This window comes from Meleagris gallopavo, chromosome 3, assembly GCF_000146605.3.
Source record: "Meleagris gallopavo isolate NT-WF06-2002-E0010 breed Aviagen turkey brand Nicholas breeding stock chromosome 3, Turkey_5.1, whole genome shotgun sequence".
Classification (NCBI taxonomy): domain Eukaryota; kingdom Metazoa; phylum Chordata; class Aves; order Galliformes; family Phasianidae; genus Meleagris; species Meleagris gallopavo.
The window spans coordinates 55,074,648-55,096,570 of NC_015013.2; the positions used below are offsets into that span (position 1 = coordinate 55,074,648).

General features: G+C 36.6%; 1 protein-coding gene across 3 annotated transcripts in view; it reads right to left on the reverse strand.

Moving 5' to 3' along the window:
* The window catches only part of RB1CC1 (RB1 inducible coiled-coil 1), a 71,968-nt gene that overhangs the window by 10,382 nt on the left and 39,663 nt on the right, over nt 1–21,923 (reverse strand). For all 3 annotated transcript variants that reach the window (XM_010708922.3, XM_010708921.3, XM_010708923.3), the window contains 9 exons: nt 21,736–21,922; nt 21,574–21,655; nt 20,814–20,875; nt 19,863–19,966; nt 17,731–17,857; nt 8,631–10,546; nt 5,262–5,421; nt 3,066–3,174; nt 2,714–2,954 (listed from right to left, as the gene is read on the reverse strand). In XM_010708922.3, the coding sequence (XP_010707224.1) occupies nt 2,714–2,954; nt 3,066–3,174; nt 5,262–5,421; nt 8,631–10,546; nt 17,731–17,857; nt 19,863–19,966; nt 20,814–20,875; nt 21,574–21,655; nt 21,736–21,922 (2,988 nt within the window). The remainder of the gene's footprint in view (nt 1–2,713; nt 2,955–3,065; nt 3,175–5,261; nt 5,422–8,630; nt 10,547–17,730; nt 17,858–19,862; nt 19,967–20,813; nt 20,876–21,573; nt 21,656–21,735; nt 21,923) is intronic.

A 21,923-nucleotide genomic window follows, 5' to 3' on the forward strand; every position in this document is an offset into this window, starting at 1 on the left:
TTAAATTGTATTTTGAAAGGCAGGTTACTAGGGAAGAGCCAACACCTTATGAAGCCCAACTTGATTTGGTTGGGAAAAGAAAACGGACACATTTTTGAACTGATAGTGCATTCATCTAGTCTGACAAGACATGCTATAAAACCAAGCAAAATACCAGGTAGAACTAAACGATTATAAGACATTTTTGTTATTATTTTGTATTGTGCTTTTAAACTGCTTATTGTCCTCACTTGAAAAAAAGTCCCAATGGATCAACTGGAACAGATCTTTATGCTGAATTTCAGCTCTTCTTCCCATTCGTACCAAAGTGTTCTGACCCTCCAAAGGAACCGCTGCCTCTGTAGCTTCTCTAACACAGTTTGGAGGCCGCAGGGAGCTCAGCTGCTCTGTGGACAGCCCTCAGAGGACATCAGTCCCAAACCTGCCATCTTCCTTCCTCAGGACTTTCCCTGGAGGCTGCACGGAGCTGGTCACCCATGGACTCCTGTCATCTCAGTGCAGCAGCACAGAGAATGCCAGTCTCAGTCCTGCATTCTTCCTCAGGGCTCACCTGGAGGTCACAGGGAGCTCAGGACCATCTGCTGGACTCCCCCTGTTGTTCCAGCATAGCAGTTCAGAGGACACCAGTCCCAGTCCTTCCATTTTCCACAGAGCTTGGGAAAGAAGAGGTAAGAAGTCTTGGGGAAGTGTGAGGACGGTGGAAGGAAGGGTGACAGGGAGCAGCAACTAGCACAAGGGCTCTCTGGCAGATGCTGTCATTTCAATGCAGAGATGGAAACAGAGAACCCCTGGTGCACCACCAACAGATGTGGTGATGTTTCCGGGCAAGCTTAATGTTACAGCAATTGTCCTGCCCTGGTAGAGGTGGATCTACTTCCATTGGTTCTTCTCCTGGAAGTTCACTGCTACTCCCCTGAAGCTTCTTCAGTGGAGGACAATCCATCCTCCTCCACAAAAGCTCCCACCCTGAGTTAAAAGGCTCTATCTCAATCACTTCTTCTGTCAGGAAAAGGTAACCAGGATGCAAGTCAGTTAGCAAATGGTGCTCTGCTGTCAGAGTCCCCACATTTATAGCAGTTGAGAGGGAGAGGGCTCGTGGCATCATAAAGGCCATGGTAGTGTGATTCTAAGAATGTTCCATGACAACAAAAACATGTCTGGACTGGGCAAGGGAAGGCCTGAGAGTTGCCCTGGTTGTCACTAGCAGGATTCTGCAGGGCCTCATTTTTGAACTAGTTGTCTGTAATGTTTTCCATGAACGACTTCAACAAAGATCTGGAAGTTATATTAAGTACATTTGTGGACAATGATAAGTTGGAAAGTGTTAACTCCCTTGAACGTGGAGAGGCCCTGCACCAAGATCTTGATAAATTTGAAGGTGGTCACCATTTGCATGAAGATGACCAAGTGCTGGATTCTGCACCTGGGATGGGGCAGACTATGGACAAGGTTCTGGAGAGCAGCCCCAGAAAAAGGATCTGGGGGTACTGGTTGGCAGCAAGTTGACCACAAGTTGTCAGCAGTGCTCTCTGGCAGCCAAAAGGACCAACTGTACCCTGGGGTACACTAGGCCCAGCATTGCCAGACAGGTGAGGGGAGAGATTGTCACCTCTGCTTTGCATAGCCTCACATCAAATGATGTGAGCAGTTTGGTTGCTATAATACAAGGACATAAAACCTCCAAAGGAGGACTATAAGATGGGGGATAGTTTGGAGAGCAAGAATAAAGCCCTCCAGACCATTAGTACAGTACCAATAAGTACAGAATATACAGGACAAATAAGTACGGAATACAGTAAAGCTGATCACTGCAATAGAACTTCATGGAGTTCCCTTTGATGTCTTAAATCACTTCAGTATTTCAAACACAGCTGTGGTTAGCTATCCATTGACTAGCCTATGCAAATTGTGATAAACAGTGAAATGTGAGCAATATTTACTAAAAGCTATTTCAATCTGTTGTAATACCAGTGTACAACAGAACCAGACATCAAAGAATCAATTTTATGTACTTAAAAGTAAACCTTTCATGCACGTTGCTTGCCCTTGGTATTTCTCCTTAAGTATCGATTTAAAATATCACAGAGTTATTCTTTCCTAGTCCTATTACTACCTTCTAATAAGCATCCTAATACTGATGATTCAGAGCTTATACAAATAAAGAGATGCTGAATATCTGTCCTCCTCTCCAATAAAACAAAACATCAACCCACGAAGGCCACTCAGTCTCATGCTTTTCTTTTTCTTAATTCGGAGTATTTGGCCTAATTTTATTAAGCATTTCCCACTCACTAAGAAGCATAATTATGCTATCTACAGCTGTCACAAAAACAAGCAACCACAAATTTTTCTGTTTTATATGAGAATCAGCCACTGTTCAAAAGATATGCTAATAACATAAAACCACCTAACTCACCCTAGGACCCTATTATAATTGCTCTTCTCCCACTTTCCTTATTTTTCATATAAGTAAACATATTTCTTCACCTTTTAATCAAGTTTCACCTTGAAGCTGCCTACTTCTAAGTTATGAAATCCAAACATTTCTGATAATTGTTATAGCACAATTATGTGTGTACTATAGAAAGAATAATTTTATCAAGAATGTCAAAGGCAGAGAAAGTGTTAAATAAGCTCATCTGTACTCCAGAACATCCAACAGCACACATCTAAAAGAGTATGCTCTACTTCTACTACAATGCCTCATACTTACTGCACAGCCATCATACTGGTTTCCATGGTAGAGTCCATCCTTCCTTCAGGTGCAATATCAGAAGCCAATCTCTCTGTATCAGTGGGAACATCAGCTGCACAGGCTCCACAAGTTTCTGAAGTTGCTGCTAAGTAGGTTGATGGAGAAAGATTACTACTTCTCAGTTTATTGACTTCTTCTTCAAGCTTTTTCTTTTCTTCAAGTAAACGAGCTCGATCTTCAGAAAGTGTTTCAATCAAATCTGTGATGCAAGTAAATAAAAATTTCTGTAATAACAGCAGGAGTGAAGCCAAACAAGCAAGTGGAATTATCCTATTAGAAAAGACACAAATTTCTGCAGAAGTTAGCTTACCCTTATCTTTTTCTTGCTGCTCTGTTAGCATTTTTAATTTGTCACTAAGATCATTAATTATATTTTCTTTCTTCATTTTTTCTCTTGCTAGAACAGTGTTAAAGTTGGTCTGAAAACAGAAAGAAGTACTACTGAAATATGAAATGTACATTATAAACAGAATACAAACACATCACTAAAACAAAGGAAGTACAAAAGATATTACATGTGTTTTTCTAGATTATAATTAAACAAGGAAATAAGTTTGTTTGCATACTCTTCTGAATATACTGTTGGATATTTTGTTTTGAGGATTCTCTGAAACAGCCTCTATTTTCCTCTCAAATTTTCTCTCATATCCCATCACTCCCATGTCCATAACACGCCATACAATTTTAAACAATCATTAAAAGAATATGGACCTTTTATCACATTTCATATCCCAATTCATATATTAGTTGCATGTTTTTTTTAAATTAAAAAGCTCTTTTTGGGATTAAATGGGCTACTACAACAAAGCTACACTGCATCAAGATATATAATATGAAAGACAAATGTAATTATAAATAGAACAATATACTAAAATCTGCATTAAAATAGCTTTCAAGCTTTGCAGTAATTCCTCACTGAAGAATTCATTAATGCAGAAGTTATACAGGAATCATGGTGAATTATCTTGAATTATTTAATATAAAGAAGAACACTACATGCTTCTGTATCAGTCTGACAGATCTTTCTACTTCTTGAATCCTTCTACTAAACATTATGCGCTCACCATTACAATTTTTGAGGTTATGGTGACGAAACAGGCAAAATCTATGAACAATCGCCTCTGAAGAGGACATTTCAAGCTACAATTTCACTTTTTCAGGGAATTTAAGAGCCAGGCATGATCTTGACTAGCTTTAGAATCTATATGCCTATGAACATGCCTATTCATCTGTCTTAAGCCACAAGCTACTTGGACAGTTATAAGCTTTACATAATGCAAAGCAGACTCTGGTAAACGTGTGCATAAGTAAACCAACACAATACGCCAAGAGCATAAGTAACATCTCAAAGGGACAAAAATTACAAGAGTGTGAAGTTACATACTCAGCAATCAGCAGTAACAGCTTTGTAAATCTTTAGCACTGACTGATTCAGGCAGGTTTTCTTTTTAATAGATTCTGTACATCATCAGAATCTGCTGTCAATACTTCTGAGCCTTTCCTAGCGTACTCTGCACCACAAATGAAGATTACTGGATGAGGAAAATGGCATACCAAGACCAACTTTGATAAAAAAATAAATATTACTGTTATCTATGTAATCTATAAAAATCTGTAAAAATATAATCTATAAAATATTCCTATTAGATTAACTACAGAAGGCTCTCTCGAAAACTTTCAGAACTTCTTCTGTCTTCTGCCTGTGACATTCGGCTCTCTGCACCAAGTAATTTGCAGCATTCATTTCATCAAGCCGGTTGATTACTCACTGTCTCTCTGTCCTTATTTGATCCTGCTACAGCTAAAGTACAGGTACTTAGAACAGAAAATCCTTCCTTAGTATTTAAATGCAACAAAGCTGTAGATAATAGCTGTTACTTAGAGATTTAACTTTAGAAGTGAATGTTCACCTACAAAATTTGAGATTCAGTGTTTAAAAGAAAAAAGAGCCAGCAAAGATACTGCAATAAGTAATTCAGTGCAGCAATAATTAATACAGTGTAGTGTAAGTCTGTATCGAGGTGAGGAGTACAGAGAAATGTTTAATCTGTTTTAGAAAGAAGAAAAACATCACATCTGTATTGAACCTAAATTCCATCCGCCCAGGCTAATAAAGTCTAAAAGGCACTAAGAAGCATGCCAAATCAATTAGTATTTCTAAGCATTAAATTTGTGTTGCCCAAAAATAATACCATTAACTTAAACTATACTTAAGTGACATCTTTCTGGAGTTCAGAAGATTAACAGGTAAAACTTAGAGTACTAACATAACAATGCAAGCAAAACTATCAAAATAAAAAATGAATCTGGATTGCTCACTTCACAAACAGTTAAATGAAAAGTCATAAGCATGTTGAATTCCACTGGCATACCATATCCTGACTCTAACATAACGCAAATTCAGAAAGCACAAGTGTTAGAACAGCAAAAAAAAGTCCATAACTTACAAACAGGAAAAGAACACATCCTTCTCAGGGGAGGAAGGGTAATGAAGAGTCAGTTTTACCTGCTGTTCTGCAGTTAGAGATGTTCTAATGTTCTGCATTTCTTCATTCTTTCTTCTTTCTTGTTCTTCAAGCTGCTCCAAGAATTTCATTTTTTCTTCCTGAAGCTTTTCTTGAAGTTCAGCAACCAAGCTTGATTCAGCAGATGATTCAGTGGGAGGACTTAAAAGAAAATGTTTAGGTTTTAAATTCATCATATATATAAGTCCCAGACTATATGAAATATGAAAGTAAACACACAAGTCAGAAGCTAGTTTTGAGACATTTTTTCAGAAATATTTCCTGAATATTGTATTCAAATTAAGTCATTCCTACTCTTCAATTTTATTTTTAAACACATGCACGTCACCAAATTCTTCTTCTTGGTCATTCTGTTTTCTAGTGACCATTAGTGTGTCAATACTGTTAAAATCTGCTTGAGGGGGAAAGACATGTTTTTACTATTTGAGTAGATGGAACGCAAAGCAAAAGAACAAGAAACAATGATAGATCAACTCCCTGAAGATTTTTACTGTGCCAAATGTAATGCCTCCAAAACTCTTACAAACGTAAGCAATTCAACAATAAGGAATCAGATGTAAAAGAATACTGTGTGTTGCAGAATCTAGAGATCAGCAGTAATGATCAGAAAGAAAAGCATTAATTGTCACTCAAGTATGAAGAATAAGAGCCTTAAGTGGCTCATGAAGCAGGTGATCATAAATGGATAAAATATTTTCTAATAATTGATTTCAAAGTACTACCTATCCTCTTCTGTGGTCTGGCACAAGTTATCATGAAGCATCACTTTATAAAGTACTGGGACAGACAAATCCCTTCATTGAGCAACTTCTGTTAAAACCTGCACTATTTTAAATTCTCATTCTTCTCTTTTGTGCTGGATTGAATTTCAATTTATTTATAAATAAAGTCTAGCCATGAGAGTGTGTGTGTGACGAGCATTATGACCCAATGTGATAAAGTTTCTCCATATGGAGAAGCTTCATCACTAATTGTGGTCTTATGGCACTGGCTGGAAAATACCAAGGCTGGAAGATACCAACTTTTAACTTAGTTCACAAAGCAGTCCTATTATACTCTTCTTTCCCCCCCTCCCCCCCCCAAGTATTATAAATCACGTTAACCAATCTGCTTAATGACAATCATTACAAAAATTGCATTGTTCAACTAATCTCCATTAATCCCAGTCGAGCACAGTACACACTATGTATGTAAGATCACATAGAAGAGTTACAAATGGGTTATAGTTCTATTACCTCCCTTAATCCTGATAACTTCCAGGCACTTTATAACCAAAACACACATTTTCATATATTGGTAATGCACAGGTAACATGCAAGTTCAAAAATGAAACTCCTGATACCAGCAAAATATTCTGGAAAATTTAACAACTTAAGTCATCACCAGTGCCTTCTGGAAGGTTAACATAACAGTGATCTTGCAGAAAAGGACATTATGTAGCAAACATAAGTTTCTTTCTAACATTACAAATTAACTTCTAAGCAACAATTCAGCAAGGACAACAAGTCAATTCAAGTTACATAACTAAAATCTTTAGGAACTCAAAAAAAACCCAAACAGCTAGACAGTGACTTTGAAATATTAAGACAGATCTACATAACATACACCCTCTGCACATGAAACACATGCTAGAAAGAAAAAAACATAACAGCAGATGAAAGGGATAAAGCAAAACCTTAGAAGGCAATACATATTCTAACACTGTACTTCAAAAATAAAAACTACTTGACAGAACTCATAACTAGTAATGCTTCATCAGACTGAAGCAGACAATATTTCTTTGAAATACATTGGTATCAGTCTTATCCAGTTAGTATAGAAATACACAGAGCTTTGGTCAGTTGTTAAAATTTAAATGCAGATGGTGGTTTTGTTGTTGCTGTGTATTTTTTCGTTTTTAAGTTTGATGACATAGCTATATATCTTCCCTACTGAGACACATTTTTAATCTTCTACAAGCACTAATACAAAGAAAAGGTTTGAATACAGCATTTGACACTTCCCCCTCCTCATTCCACCATATTTTATTAAATTTAGAGAATATTTTAAGAAAGAGATCTTAAACTGTAACTCAATCATTGAATCTTAATTCAAGAAGCATATCACTATTTCAACTTTTTCTGTACAGAGATATATAAAATGTTGACACTGATACAACATCAATGACAGATATGTCAGCATAACAAAATCCTGAGGTTATGGGGATGATCTGGATATTTCAAGTGAAGTGGATGCTTATATTTCTCTCTGAACCATAGAAGTTAGTTATGTGCACACTGGATCACAGGATTTTTTTTATAGCCCCTCCCTCCATTCAACTTAGGAAAAACCCACCATACGTTGACATTTAAAAATTAGATGCTAACTTAAATTTGTGTTTATGTTTTGCACTGTTCTTTTTATATCCATTCTATTACTTTTTTTATTTCAAATACTCAATATACTGTAATACCCAGAACAAAAAAAAACTTAAGATATTGTACTAACAAGATTTAACCTTGGAGTTCTGAGACAATCCAAGAACATTAATGACAAATTTGAGTATTTCAAATTAGAATACTGTTTCTAGACCACAGCCACAGAGAAAAATTCTAATATTTCCATTACACAATATCACAGTCTACTCTGCTGACAGCATTATGAACTAGCAGACAGATTAGAAACAGGAAGTCAGGAGGCATAACTTGGCTTTTATGGGAAGGAATTTTTTTCCCCAAATTGGAAAAATATTGCAGAAATTAACAATGAAGAACAGTCATCCTACAATGCTCTTTAAAATGATGTTGCCCAAGTGTGTTTCATTATGAAGCTCAAACTGAAGACCCTGAAATATGTAACTATAGGAGTTGAAGTCAGTTGAAGTTCAGGTGGCTGTGAGACTGCCCTCAGCTATTCATATATTCTCATGCAGTTTTTCATGGCAACATCAGCACCTCCATAAGCATATAGTTAATCAGTATAAGAACATTATCAACCTAGAAGTTAGGCACCGCATGATGTCACAGTACTAAAGCCAGACAGAGCAAAGGATGGAACAGGAGAAGTAGGCTAACATCATCAAAAATTGAATTTCAGGCAATTGTAATAATATTCCTTCAGCACAGCATTACAAAACTGAAATATAAAACCTTAGGTGTTGTCTGAAAATAATACTTAAAAGATATCTGACAAACTTTGTGACTAACTGCACACAGAAATATCACTACCTACAAAATGAAAGTAACTTGAATAAAAAACAAATACTATTACAAATATGTAGGAGTTTTACTTAATCTGGTGTATTTAGGCTGCAATATGCAGTAATTACTTTAGAATACAAAGATAACACAGCAACTTAATCCTTACAGTACCTCTGATTTACTTGCATCTCAAGTTGTTGTATTTTTTCCAAAAGTCCTTTTTCAGCAGCTTCCTTTTGTAATTCAAATTCTTTACAAGCAGTTTGTACAGCATCTTCTTTTTCAGAATTGAGTTTCTGAATCAGCAACTGCTTGTCTTGTTCTTGGTTAGATACTAACAGATCTTTCTCTTCCTTAAGCCTATGGATGATAGCTTCATATTTTTCCTGCTGCTCACAGAGCGCCATTTTTTCTGTTTTTTCCTTTTCTAGGGCATTCTTTTCCAACTCTAATTTACACTGCAGTTCTGTTATTTGATCTGAAAGTCTTTTTTCTGCTTCAGAAGTTTTTTGATGCAGATCCGTTACTTTGTTTAGTTCAGTTCTAAGCAAATTTGATTCTTCTTCATATCTGTCTACTAGCTCGGAAATGCATTGATCTTTCTCAATTGTCATTAAAGTTCTTAGTTCTGATAAGCCCACTTGATACTCATCACTGCTAACTTGTATCTTAGTGTTTAATTTCTCTATCTCTTTTTTTAAGCTTTCAGTTTCCTTATCAATCTGAGATTTTAAGGTCTCTTGTTGCTGGTTTCGGCTTTCTTCCAAGAGAAGCTTCATTTCATCAGTTTCTGCTTCTTTCAGGGCAAGTTCAACTTCTAATTTACACCTCAAATCAGACAGATCTGAAACTTTGAGTTTTAACTCTTCTACCTGTTGTTGTTTCTCCTGCACAATTGCTGCATGAGATTCCTCCATTTGTTCAAGTCTATGCTGGTTCTCTTTTTTTAATTGATCTAAACTGTCCTTGTGCTCAGCAAGCACCTTCTCAAATTCCTGTAAATGCCTGGCCTGAAGGTTGTTTTCCAGTTCTTTTAAATGGCTTTGTTCTAAACTCTGGAGTTCTGCCCTCAGGAGTTGTAGTTTTTCATCATTTTCAACGTGAAGTTTTTTCAAGTCTTCGAGTACTATCTCACGTGACTGTCTCAGTTTCTTAATTTCAGAATTCTGTGTCTCCATTTGGCATTCCAATTCATGTAGCTTCTGATCTTTTTCATTCTGAAGGGAAACTACAGCTTCCTTTTCATTTTTCACCATTGCAAATTCATCGTTCTTATTCTGAAGTACTTCTTCAAGGCCTAACAAGTCACCTTTTAACTTTACAATCTTTTTTTTGCTTTCCTCATCATCCTCCAGTAATTTATTAATTTTGGTTTCATATTCACTTTTCAGAGACTGCAGTTCTTTTTGATGTTTATCTTTTAGTGTTTTTTCAAGTGAAAGTTTTACCTTTTCAATAGTATTTACTATTTCTAATGAAGTGCATTTTAAAGAATTAGAAAAGTCACACTGTTCTTTTTGTACAAGTGTTCTAAAGTGGCAAAGATCTTCTTTTATACCTCTTAAATGTACTTTTGAATCTTGAGCAATTACCTTACACTTCTCCACGCAAACACTACGAGAAGCATTTTCTACTGAAACATCCTTTACGCAAGAACTCGTGTCTTGCATACGTCTACTGTCTATTGCATTGATAACTGAAGAATAAAGAGATTCCACCATCATTTCAGGACTCTGTGGATCACTTATAGCATTAGGAGAGACTGGATTTTCTTCTATAACAAATTCATTTACTGCTGACATAAAGTCAGATTCTGGACTTTCTGCTAATGAATCCAAGTCCAATGATCCTTGCTTGAGAGCTTGCTCCAGGTTTGGGTGGGCAATAGTTTCAAAATCAAATGTATGAGCATCAATGCTGTCTGGCGACAATTCCTCTAGAGGAGCAGGGGGACACACAGGAGGACACAGGGGACCCTGAAGACTGAGTGATGGAGGAGTTCTTGAAGAGGTAGCAATTGTGGTTCCTGTTGTACTTTCCATCCTTGGTGTAGTAGCAGATTGTGGTGATGTTTGACTATTGGAGGCCTGCAAGTTAAAAAAAAAATGCAAAACAAATATTTAAAAAGATAGGTAAAAGTCCTGGCAAATATTTGAAACTGATTAAAAATTATCAGGCAGAAGTAAAATGAAGAAGTCAGTCTTATCTGTAAGGATGCAAAATAAGTAACTTAAAAATTCAACTAAAAATAGCAAATGGTACTTTTCTGAAAATTACTGGAAAATTGCACACATACCTAATTACCAAGAGTCCATTTATATAAAAATTCTACAATAATCCCATAGAATTGTATTTGAAAGGAGTCAAATGTAAGTTTGGATGATAACAAAAAACTTAAGTAGTCAGAAACAGACATTCTTTGTTTACTGACAACCTATTACATTTGTTTTTCCTAATAATTTTGTTAGCTAAATTACTTACTTTTTGCTCATACAGCTTTATAAACCAGGGTAATTCAGTCATTGATAATGAATATTAAATTAAGAAGGTTTACCAAAAATTCTAGTATAACAAAATTGTTGCCTTCTAGCATGGTTATAAAAAAAATATTTAATGAGAATGTCTGCTTCTGAGATCAGTGACTGAAAAGAATGTAGAAGGAGGTTAATACAACAAAGGGCACATTCTAAGTAAATGTAAAGTTCTCACTTTTCAGAACTAAGGACATCACACTTTGTGTAGATTTATTTTTCCATGTTGCTTCCAACATTACCGATTTCTGTCATTTTGCCTAGAGACACTGATACAACACCAGACCTGATTCTGGAGCTCCAAATCATTCAGTGTTCAAATGAATGACTATGGTTTAGAATAACTATCCATAATCGTTCCTGAGCAACAGTAATGTGTAATTTAGCAAAAAGTTACACTTTTTTTTTTTTAAACCTTCATGGTGCTGTTCCCAAGTAAAACTGACCAATCCTGATGGCTTTGATATTTAAAAGGCTAAAAACTTACCTCATGCCTATTTTCCAATTCATTGGTATTAGATAACATGTTTAAATCATCATCATTAATTCTTATTCGATACTGTAAGAATTATGAAGCAAGATTTCAAGCTCTGTATACACTACTGAGAAGTATAAGTTCATGTACTTTGAAGTTCATGTCTTTGAAAACAAATCAGTAATTTCAAAGACAAATGTTTCAGAACATTTCAGAAGTGTAGATGCTTTTTCTATACTGTTATGGAACAAATACTTTTAGTGAATTCAGTTGAAGTTTGATTTATAGCTATAACAGCTGTAGGCTATACAATCACCATGGAAGCCAAAAAGCAATATCCAACCTCTATATCCATAAAGGATGCATTCCTCATATAACAGCATGGAAGGGAAAGCAGTTTTCCTCAAGAAAGTTACAGTGAAATACACACAGTTAAAATACTTAAGGAGGATATTTGTGATGTGCAGGACAGAAAAACAGGAGCAGGACCATCAGGACTGCAAATCAAAGGAGATGTTAAGATTTTAGAGTGGATAAGTTTTCTAAAAGACCTCAGGTGCAGTGCCTGTAACAGTATGGCCCAACCATGTTCTTCCATTCTTCATCCTTGAAGGACTTATTTGATCTTATTGGTCTGAGAAATAAGACTGTGATAAAAAACAAAAGATGTTGTCAAAACTCATGAGAAAGTTTACAACAGATGATTCACATGAAGTGTTCGGTCTCAAATACTGGACATCATTCAGAATGGTGCTGTCCTCCAAAGAGCCAACACTTCCTCCAGCTGCAGTAATAATAATCTTGCTCACGTCTCTTTTCCAAAGAACATGTGCTGTCTTTAGTCATCACAAACGAATACAAGTCATAAGAGACAACTTAAAGAGCAATGTTCCTTTTCCTAAAGGTATTATTAGTCCATATTTCAACACTTGCCTTGGGATCAACTTGCTTTTTAGCCACAGAAATTTAGAGAAGAACACGTTGAAAGATAGGGTATGTGATGATAAATCGACTCAAATGATACGCTTTAAGCAACGACCATTTAATATTGATAAACCAGAGCTTCAATTGTAATAAAAGCTAGCATTAGAGATGTCATAAACACAAAAAACACTTCAGGGAGTGAATATTCTAAGGTTCTATAAGGTTCTACATGTAAAGCAAAGATGGTATCAATTCTAGTGTGGTCCTGCAGATAGAGAATAACTATTTAGCACGAAGAGTAAAAACCACAACTCTTCACTGTGTGGAGCAATAGTCTGTAGGGAGCTTGTTTTCCTCAAAATTAGTGGTTGTAAAAAATTCCAAGCTCTGCAATGGCTGTTGTGAGCTGGGTCTCTAGTTGCATTACTAGATTACATCCTCATGAAGAATAAAACCTCACATTTTGAGGAACTGAAACTAGATGGAAGACTAGTTCACTGTTGCCTATTCTGCTGAAAACCTAATGTCTGCCAAGTGCTCTATTTACAGCCTATAGGCAGCAATCAATGTAAATGTCATACGCTGTTATTCCCATGATAATGAAGGAAAAGGAGTTCAGAGCAAGTAAAGAAAAATAGGAAGCAGAACAGTAGGGCTAACTGTTAAGTTCTGCAGTGTTGCTGGGTTACATATATTGCCCTGGTTATGTTACTAGGTAAACTCATAGACATGGAATTGGGCAATTCTTTTAAGGATTACAAACAGTGCTGAATTTTGAGCTTGACTAGAACAAGCTGTAGATTCATAATCTCATTTGAAAAGCCAGCTTCTCTCACAAGAGCAACTTTTAATACCACAGGATTGAACGTGTTAATTACCTGCTACCTATGAAGACGACACCTTAATCATCTTATCTCACTCCTACAGGCATCTTAACTTTCTCTTAGATATCTTTAACCTAATCACTGATCCGATTAAACTCTGTATCAGAAAAATGAAAGGGCACAGCAACCTCTTTGGTGTGAGGCCATTAAACAGAATAAGCAGAAAACACTAAAAACACACTTCAAAATTAACAAATTATTTAAAGACCAGTGTTTTTCATTTCTTTTTACTCTGATGTAATACTAGAAGAAACTCACCAGATAAAGACGCATTTCATCATTAGCGTTCCATGAACATAAAAGCTGTCATAATAAGATTCAAGGAGACACAAAACACACATTACTAACATCCCCAAAATGGTATTGGAATCCCTCTCTGACTTGTTCTTTGTTCACCTGGCTGCAATCACAGCTTTTCTCTCCTGCCTAAAGCAAATGCATGAAGACCATCCTCCTGTATCAGCAAGAAGAGCTAAACTCCTCTTCGAATCAGACAACTCAACTGTTGCACTAACAACAAGCATGGGAAAAACTTCTGTAGTCCAACTTGACGAACCATGCTTCTACTGCCACCTGTTTTGAATAGAAACCTGAGGTCATAAAACCACAGAATGTCTTAGGTTGGAAGTAGCCTTAAAAATCAACTAGTTCCTATCCCCAGTGGTCTGATGGGCCTCCCTGGAAAATACTGTGGGTTACACAAGCAAACTTCAGTGCCCACAGAGTCATCAGCAAGCTGGGGAGATCTTACAGTTCACAAACAACTTCTAGGAGCGTGAAGATGAAGTCATTTCCAGGACTATTATTAAATGTTTATTCATCTTGCTAGTAATGTAGCGTCAATTTCCAGTAACACTAAGGATAAGAAAAGGATACTTCATATTCTTTCAGAAATTCTAAGCAAAAGTACAAAGATATGCAAAAGTAGTATGTATATATAAAAATAAAACTAAAACAAAAGACACTTCCAGACTGCAAACCAAAACAACACAGAAGAGACCTAATGTCTTTCATCAGGTGATAACAACAACACAAAGAAAATCATTTCAGTAGGCCTATTTGCTTCAGTACAAAAAAGTGTTCAAATGAGTCATCGAAATCACAGACAGAAATAGGCACTTTCAAGATGACATCATGAGTGTCCCAGCACTGATTGTGCAATGTAATTTACTCTATGGAAAGAGACAATTACCCAGATCTGTCTAGGCATTTGACATTTGTGAGTCAGCCAAGAATCCAAAATGGTCAAAGCACAGCAAAAGAAAAGTGGAAAGAACAGATTCTCCTGACTTAGCAAGCATCTTTTTTGTGCAGCCATAAACTAATAAAAATGTCTCAGATAAACAAGTCTGAACCAATTTCTAGATGGATTTTCAGAATATTAGAAATGATTAAGGTGGAATAAGTAAGGCAAGTTTTCTTGTTCTATTGTTAAGTATTTTGAATTAAAGTTACTGTTTTGACTGATTTCACTTTTTCCTTACACTGTAAGCTTTTGCGAATAATAAATTCCCTAGAAAATGTGTCACTGAGAAATTTCAGGATGCTTTCAGCTGGGAGTGGACATTTACATATGATAGTGTGATCTGCTGAATGAATATGTTCAGAAAACTCACAGCTGCCACCATTCTTAGCCATTTCATTGTCTAATACAGTGAAAAGGCCCTAAAATACTTATTCATAACAGCTGCTCATAAAGAAATCAATCTTCATTAAGAAGTGACACATTTTCTTAAATTTCAGATCAAAAAGAAGCCCAAATCTCATATTCTACATAGCATCATAGAATCACAAGATTGGAAAGGACCTGCAAGATCATCTAGTCCAACTGTTCTCCCATTACCATTGCTCCCACAAGCACTAAACCATATCTCGCAACTCCTCATCCAGACCTCTTGAACACTGCCAGGGACAGCAACTTCACCACTTCCCTGGGCAGGCCATTCCAGTGCCTGACCACTCTCTGAGAGAAAAAGTTTTTCCTTATGTGTAACCTAAACTCCTCTGGTACAACTTGTGGTCGTTTCCTCGGGTCCTGTTTGTTCCGTTGGAAAGAGGCCAAGCCACTCCTTATCACAGCCTCCTTTTAGGAAGTTGTAGAGTACAATGATTTCTCCCCTGAGCCTTCTCTTCTCCAGACTAAACAATCCCAGCTCCCTCAGCCTCTTCTTATAGGACTTGTGCTCCAGATCCCTCACCAGCTTCACTGCCCTTCTCTGGACACACTCCAGGGCTTCAATGTCTTTCCTGTAGCAAGGAGCACAAAACTGAACACAATACTCGAAGTGTGGCCTCACCAGTGCTGTGTACAGGGGGATGATCACCTCCCTGCTCCTGCTGGCCACACTATTTCTAATGCAGGCCAGGATGCCGTTGCACCTCTTGGCCACCTGGGCCCACTGTCAGCTCACGTTCAGCCGAGCATCAACCAGCACCCCCAGGTTCCTTTCCTCTTCACAATCATCCAGCCACTCATCCCCAAGCCTGTAGCGCTGCATGGGGTTATTGTGGTCAAAGAGCAGGACCTGGCACTTGGCCTTGTTGAACCTCATCCCATTCACCTCAGCCCAGTGATCCAGCTTATTTAGATCCCTCGGAAGGGCCTCCCTACCCTTAGGCAGATCCACATCACCTCTCAACTTGGTGTCATCTGCAAACTAACTGAGGGTTACTCACACAATCTCCTTATCTGGGTCATCAATAAAGATATTACACAAGATGGGCCCCAGTACTGACCCCTGGGGGCATCACTTGAAACAGGTCATCAGCTGCATTTAACTCCATTAACCACTACCCATTGGGCATGGCCCTCCAGCCAGTTCCTTACCAGAAGAAGGAATCAAAGACTTCCAGTAAATCTCATGTTCAAGTTTCAGAGGGGTAAAAAGATAGAGGACTTCACATATCTGCTTTAAGTAGGAATTTTTTCATTCAAAATTTCACATGCGCATGACTTGGAGTACAAAATAAAAATAAAACCAGTAACAGTCTATTCGATGTATATACATTAAATTTAACTAGGACCATGGCATTGTGAAGTGAGTTGCACGAGGTTAGTACTAGACAGCATCAAAATCCATCTAAACACAATGTAGATTATAACACAGAATCCTGCAAAATATTCAACTGCAGGAGAACCCAATCTGAAGCAGTAAACTTTACATAAAACGTTCAACACTGCTTAAGTCCCCAGGATAGGTTACAATCAGAAGCTAAAAGGATCCCATTTGGTGTACAATGAAAGTTAGAGGCAGAATGTTTAGAAGCAACCTGAAGTGACTGACAGGCTACTCTTTCTAGGGGAAGAATCTGCTTGATAGGTGGAGTAAAAGGAGGAAAAGGTGTTTTTTTTGTTTTTTTAATTTGTTTATTTGTTTTTAAGCTATCTGTTCCCTATATACTCAAAGAAGGACTGCATGTAACACTGCCCCAGAATGCCAGAACTGCAACCAGCAGTTTTCAGATTAATGGCTACAACCAGTCATGGGGTCCCTGAATGCTCTCTTATCTTCCTGGGGCAGAAAGATTTAAACAGTGAAAACATCTAAAGTTACAAGCTTATTTAAATTGAATCATAGAATCACTCAGGTTGGAAAAGACCTCAAAGACCATCGAGTCCAACCACAACCTAACCATACTACCTTAACAGGTCTCCTCTAAATCATGTCCCTGAGCACCACATGCAAATGGTTTTTAAACACATCCAGGGATGATGACTCAACCACCTCCCTGGGGAGCCTATTCCAGTGCTTAACAATCCTTTCTAAGAAGAAGTTTTTCCTGATATCCAAGCTAAGCTTACCCTGGTGCAACTTAAGGCCATTTCCCCTTGTCCTGTCACCTGTCACCAGTGAGAAGAGACCAACCCCGCTCTCGCTGTAAGCACCTTTCAGATACTGGAAGAGAGCAATAAGGTCTCCCCTCAGTCTCCTCCTCCCCAGACTGAACAGCCCCAGTTCTTTCTCCTCATAGGGCATATTCTCCAAGCCCTTCACAAGCATTGTTGCCCTTCTTCGGACCTGTCCAGCACCTCAATGTTCCTTCTGTACTGAGGTGCCCCAAACTGAATATTTTTATATTTATGTTTGAAAAATACAAACGACGAGACAAAATACACACATTCAAAGAGGATCATAAAAACAGCAGAAAAATATGATCAGAATAATTCCACTGGACTATTCTATTCCACTGGACTATCTTATTCTATTAACTTTACAAATTCTGTGGAATACAAGCATCGTATGTGTTGAAGGCATTTCATATCTTTAGACTATTTTCTAAATAGATTTACTTATTATGAAGTAAATTACTACTACAAAGTTGGGTGATCAACTAATCTTCACATCTGGAAAAACTAACCTTCACATCTTCTTGAAGCAGATAAAACAACATTATAAAAATACACAGCTCTTTTTGAATAGACTATTCTATTTCCTTGGTTAAGAAAAATAACATACCTTTTGTTCATTCAGCAGGTCAGTAATGGTTTGTGACATTTCATCCAAACTCTGTGCTGCTTTTACCAAGTTATGTAAAGCACGTACATGCTGGTGAAGAGGTTCAAAGTCACAAAGTATTGGAACCCTTAAAAACAATACAGAATTATATCTTTTTGGCACATTGTTACATCTAATATTCAAATGATTAAATTTTATTATGTAGACATTCCAGCGAGACAAAGTTTCCCTCTGTATAAAGTTTATATTTTTTTTCATTTCAAGTATTTAGCATGGAAAATCCACAAAGGTACCTTTTATTTGTGCTTTAAATTAAAAACTTCAAAGCTCTTAAGGACCACATAACGATAAAAATAATGGGGAAGTACTTCCTTTCAAGACATAACAGAAGAGAACTGACGGTGATCAAATCTGTAACTGAAGCACTTATTGCAAATGGCTCAATTATTCTCTTCAGTTGGATCCTCTCCAATCCAGCTCCTATTTTGAAGCAGCAATTAATTGTATATTATTCTATTTAATTATGTTACCTATCACTGAAAAGACTGAACAACTTGTGATCACATTGCAAGTGTTGAAAAGTTACAGGCTTCCTAAACCTTTGAAAAAGTAACATTTCATTTTTCTTGAGAGCTTGTACTTCTAGAATATTTAATTTGTCTGGAATTGCTCCACTGAATTAATGAAACAGGAGTTTATTCAGACTAACAATACAATAAAAGCAGATAATGTTTCAATGTATTTTGCATTCTCTAGTCAAAATATATGGCATGTGGTATATAGTATTATTTTTATGGAATTAAGATTTCAGTAACTAGTTAAACTTAGAAGCTGAGAAGAATGAAGCACTGTATGAAAATGGAGGCATAATTTTAATCCTGAAGCTCTGGGGATCAGCAGTGACAGAGAAGAATCCCACTGCTCAGCCTCAGCTTGCTAGCTTGCCAATTGTTTTCTTGGGGATTTTCAATTAAAGCACTGAAGATATAAAGTTTGTTCTGAAGCTCAATGTCTATAAAGGTGTGCAAAAGCTAGGCCTGCTCAAGTTAAGTCCTCCACCTTCATCAACATTACCACCAAATGCAAGTCTGAACTCAGAAGACAAGGTGAACACAACATAATCCCACCTCTATTGCCATCAAGTGGAAAGCTGTGTCACTACATCAGCCATGAGCAGCTTTGTTACTGAATATTTTCTAATAGCACAACAAAATTCTTACTGGACTCAGTCAGAGAACTTCCTAGGACGGTCATAAAATTCTCACAAACCCCAAAATCATGATGTCAATATCAGCAATACATAAAATTATAGTTTATATTTTATCTTTAGAATCCCTGAGAAGCAATCTAACTGCAACGAGAGAAATTAAAATGGTTTATCAGCAGACTCATGATTGATAGCAAATTCACTGTCAAGTAAGCTAAGCTCACTACACTTATTGTTATTACCAGCAGACATAGCACCAGGAGGATCAGCAGGACTCCAGAATCAAAAATAATCAATACAACATAAAGATGAAAAATGCAGTGAATATCAACTCTGCACGCCAGTAACGGGTTTCAGGCTGATACTGTTGGCGAACCTAACATGACAACAGAGCATCTCCATTGGGATTTATCTTATTATCCTCTGTGGGATTTTAGCCTTAAAACTGGAAAATGGAACTAAGCTCTGTTCTAATAGAAGGATAACCCATACATATAGCATCTCATTGTGGTGATACAGAAAGATCTCTTCTGACATAGGACCTTACACACCAGACTTGTTCTTGCCTATTTCTTGCTCACTAACTTGCTTAACATTACCCTACTTATTTCTACAGACTTAAAATGTATGAATTTGAAAGCTTATTAACCATCATAGCAATGCCCAACATTAATTACACCTCAATACAGAATACATAGGACATAGGTTTTCAGGTCATTTTAACTTGAGTACATGAAGCATATAAGGAACATATCTGTAGTATGTCAGCTAAAAGCATCACTTAAGAACGACACCAGTTTACAAAATATCACTGTCTATTCCTTACATAAAAGATATTAGGGAGGGAGAGGGTCTGAATGAGGAGTGAGCAGGACAGAAAGGGAAGCCACTTACATATCACAGAGAGGTTAAAAAGGTGATTTACCTGAGTAACGGCTGAACTTCTGAAGGACAAAAAGACTGCAAAAATTGCAAGTCACTTAATGAGATATCTGGAAGCTCACTGTCAAATCTGCGAGGTTTTCTTGTCTGTATCAAGAAGAAATTAATTCATACATTGTTGATGATGATAACAGGGTAACTAAAGGATTCAAAAGGACTCTAATTCATAACAGATTAATTAAACTATGATTTCTCTTATCAAAGATTTAATTCTCCTTTTAAACAAGCACATCTGGCCATACTCTCACAACCCTAAAGAATAAATATATAAATTCAAGTTTATTGTTATTATCCATAGCATCTCTGGCAGCAGCACTTCCTCCCTATCACCAAGCTTACTAAAGTTATTAAACAAACCACTGATGTTAAGGGATTAGAGATAACTCTGAAACTTAAGACTAACTTAATACACAAATACAGTCCAGTATTTAAAATAATAATCTTAAAAAAGCCAGCAATATTCGAATCAGAATATTTTACTTTAATTAACTAATCTGTGAGAAATTAAATAGGCAATGCTCAATTACAAACAAAAATTCTGTTCCACTCACCCAGTAATCACATTGAAAAAAAGAAAACACTTGCTTTTACCGCATGATTAATTTTACGTCTATATTATTCAGAATATTGGATTAAACAAACAATTATTCTTCCTGGCCTTTGTTTTCTGAGCATTAATAAAAACAAATTTTTAAATCAATTCTACCGATGACTCCTTAAAAAGGAATAACAAGCTGATACATACTTTACCACCACAATACAAGTTGGTAAACAGTGTTAATATAGGTCCCTTTAAATAGCAAAAAGTACACTGTCTAGCTATCTCATCTGCCAGGGCAATGTGACAGGTATACAACAGTAATTTAAATGAGCATAATTCGTAAGTGCTGTTCACAGAAATGAAAGAAACAACAAAAAGATACTAAGTACGTACACAAAAGGATGGAGGCCAGGAATCAAGTCCTCTGAACAAGCGATTCCTTAGAAAAGACTTCCCTGGGCAAAGAAAAAATGGTAATTTAAAAGGAATAAATGCAACATACAAACAATGCCTCAACAAAAAACAATTGAGCTATTGTAGTTCAACAGCTGAACTAAATTTGAAGTTATTCCAAACATACTTTTTCTTAACAAAAAGCAGTGACAGAACCTAATGTAAAATCCACCATAAAAGCAGAGGCTTGAATGGTGTGATGAATTCTATTTGCTTACTGTTCACCTTTTCAAAAGCTTCAGCTAATTCTTCAAAAGTTTCTTCTTCGTAATCTTGCTAACTTCCTTTCCAAACATTTGATAACATTTTACTCAATTCTCTTATTTAAAGAAAAAAACTTCTGGTCAAGTGTTCTGGGTGTGCAACTTCAGCTTTTTATTCATTTTTTAAATGAATTACAGAGGATGCTGCACCAATGCTTAAAATACACAGAAATGATTTCAAAAGGATTCCTTTAAAGGAATCATAAAACTTGCAGAACACGTTCAAGCAGAAACTGCATTGAAGTGTAATAACATTTTTTCTTTCAGGAGCATTAAACAATGAGAACATTCACAGTATTTTTGATAAAACTATATGGAAAAACAATCATACACATATATATAATATCTATATTTAAACAAAAACATAATGGAAATATTTTATCTACTTCTGAAGAGAAATGTCATACTAAGCCATACTAAGAACAGAAAGTACTTACTGAATAGTTTACCAAAAGATTCTCTTTTTGCCCTTTCAGCTTCATATAGGTGTTTCCCATCATTTATTAAAGCACCTGCCCACTGTGGAAGGGGAAATACATAGTTAATTGTTAATTTATGCACTGATACAAAGGTTTGAACCTGACATCTTGTTTACTTACCTCCCTGTAGTGTTTTATGAACATTTTTCTCCTCACAACCTCAACGACAGCTAGACAATACATCTGAGGAACAGTACTGAGAGCCTCCACAACCTTGACCCTCTCTAAGAGTTCTGTCACAAGACGAAGCAATGCTTGCAGTTTCTCTCCATCTTGGTCAGCATGAAGCATTACAAAACAACACCACC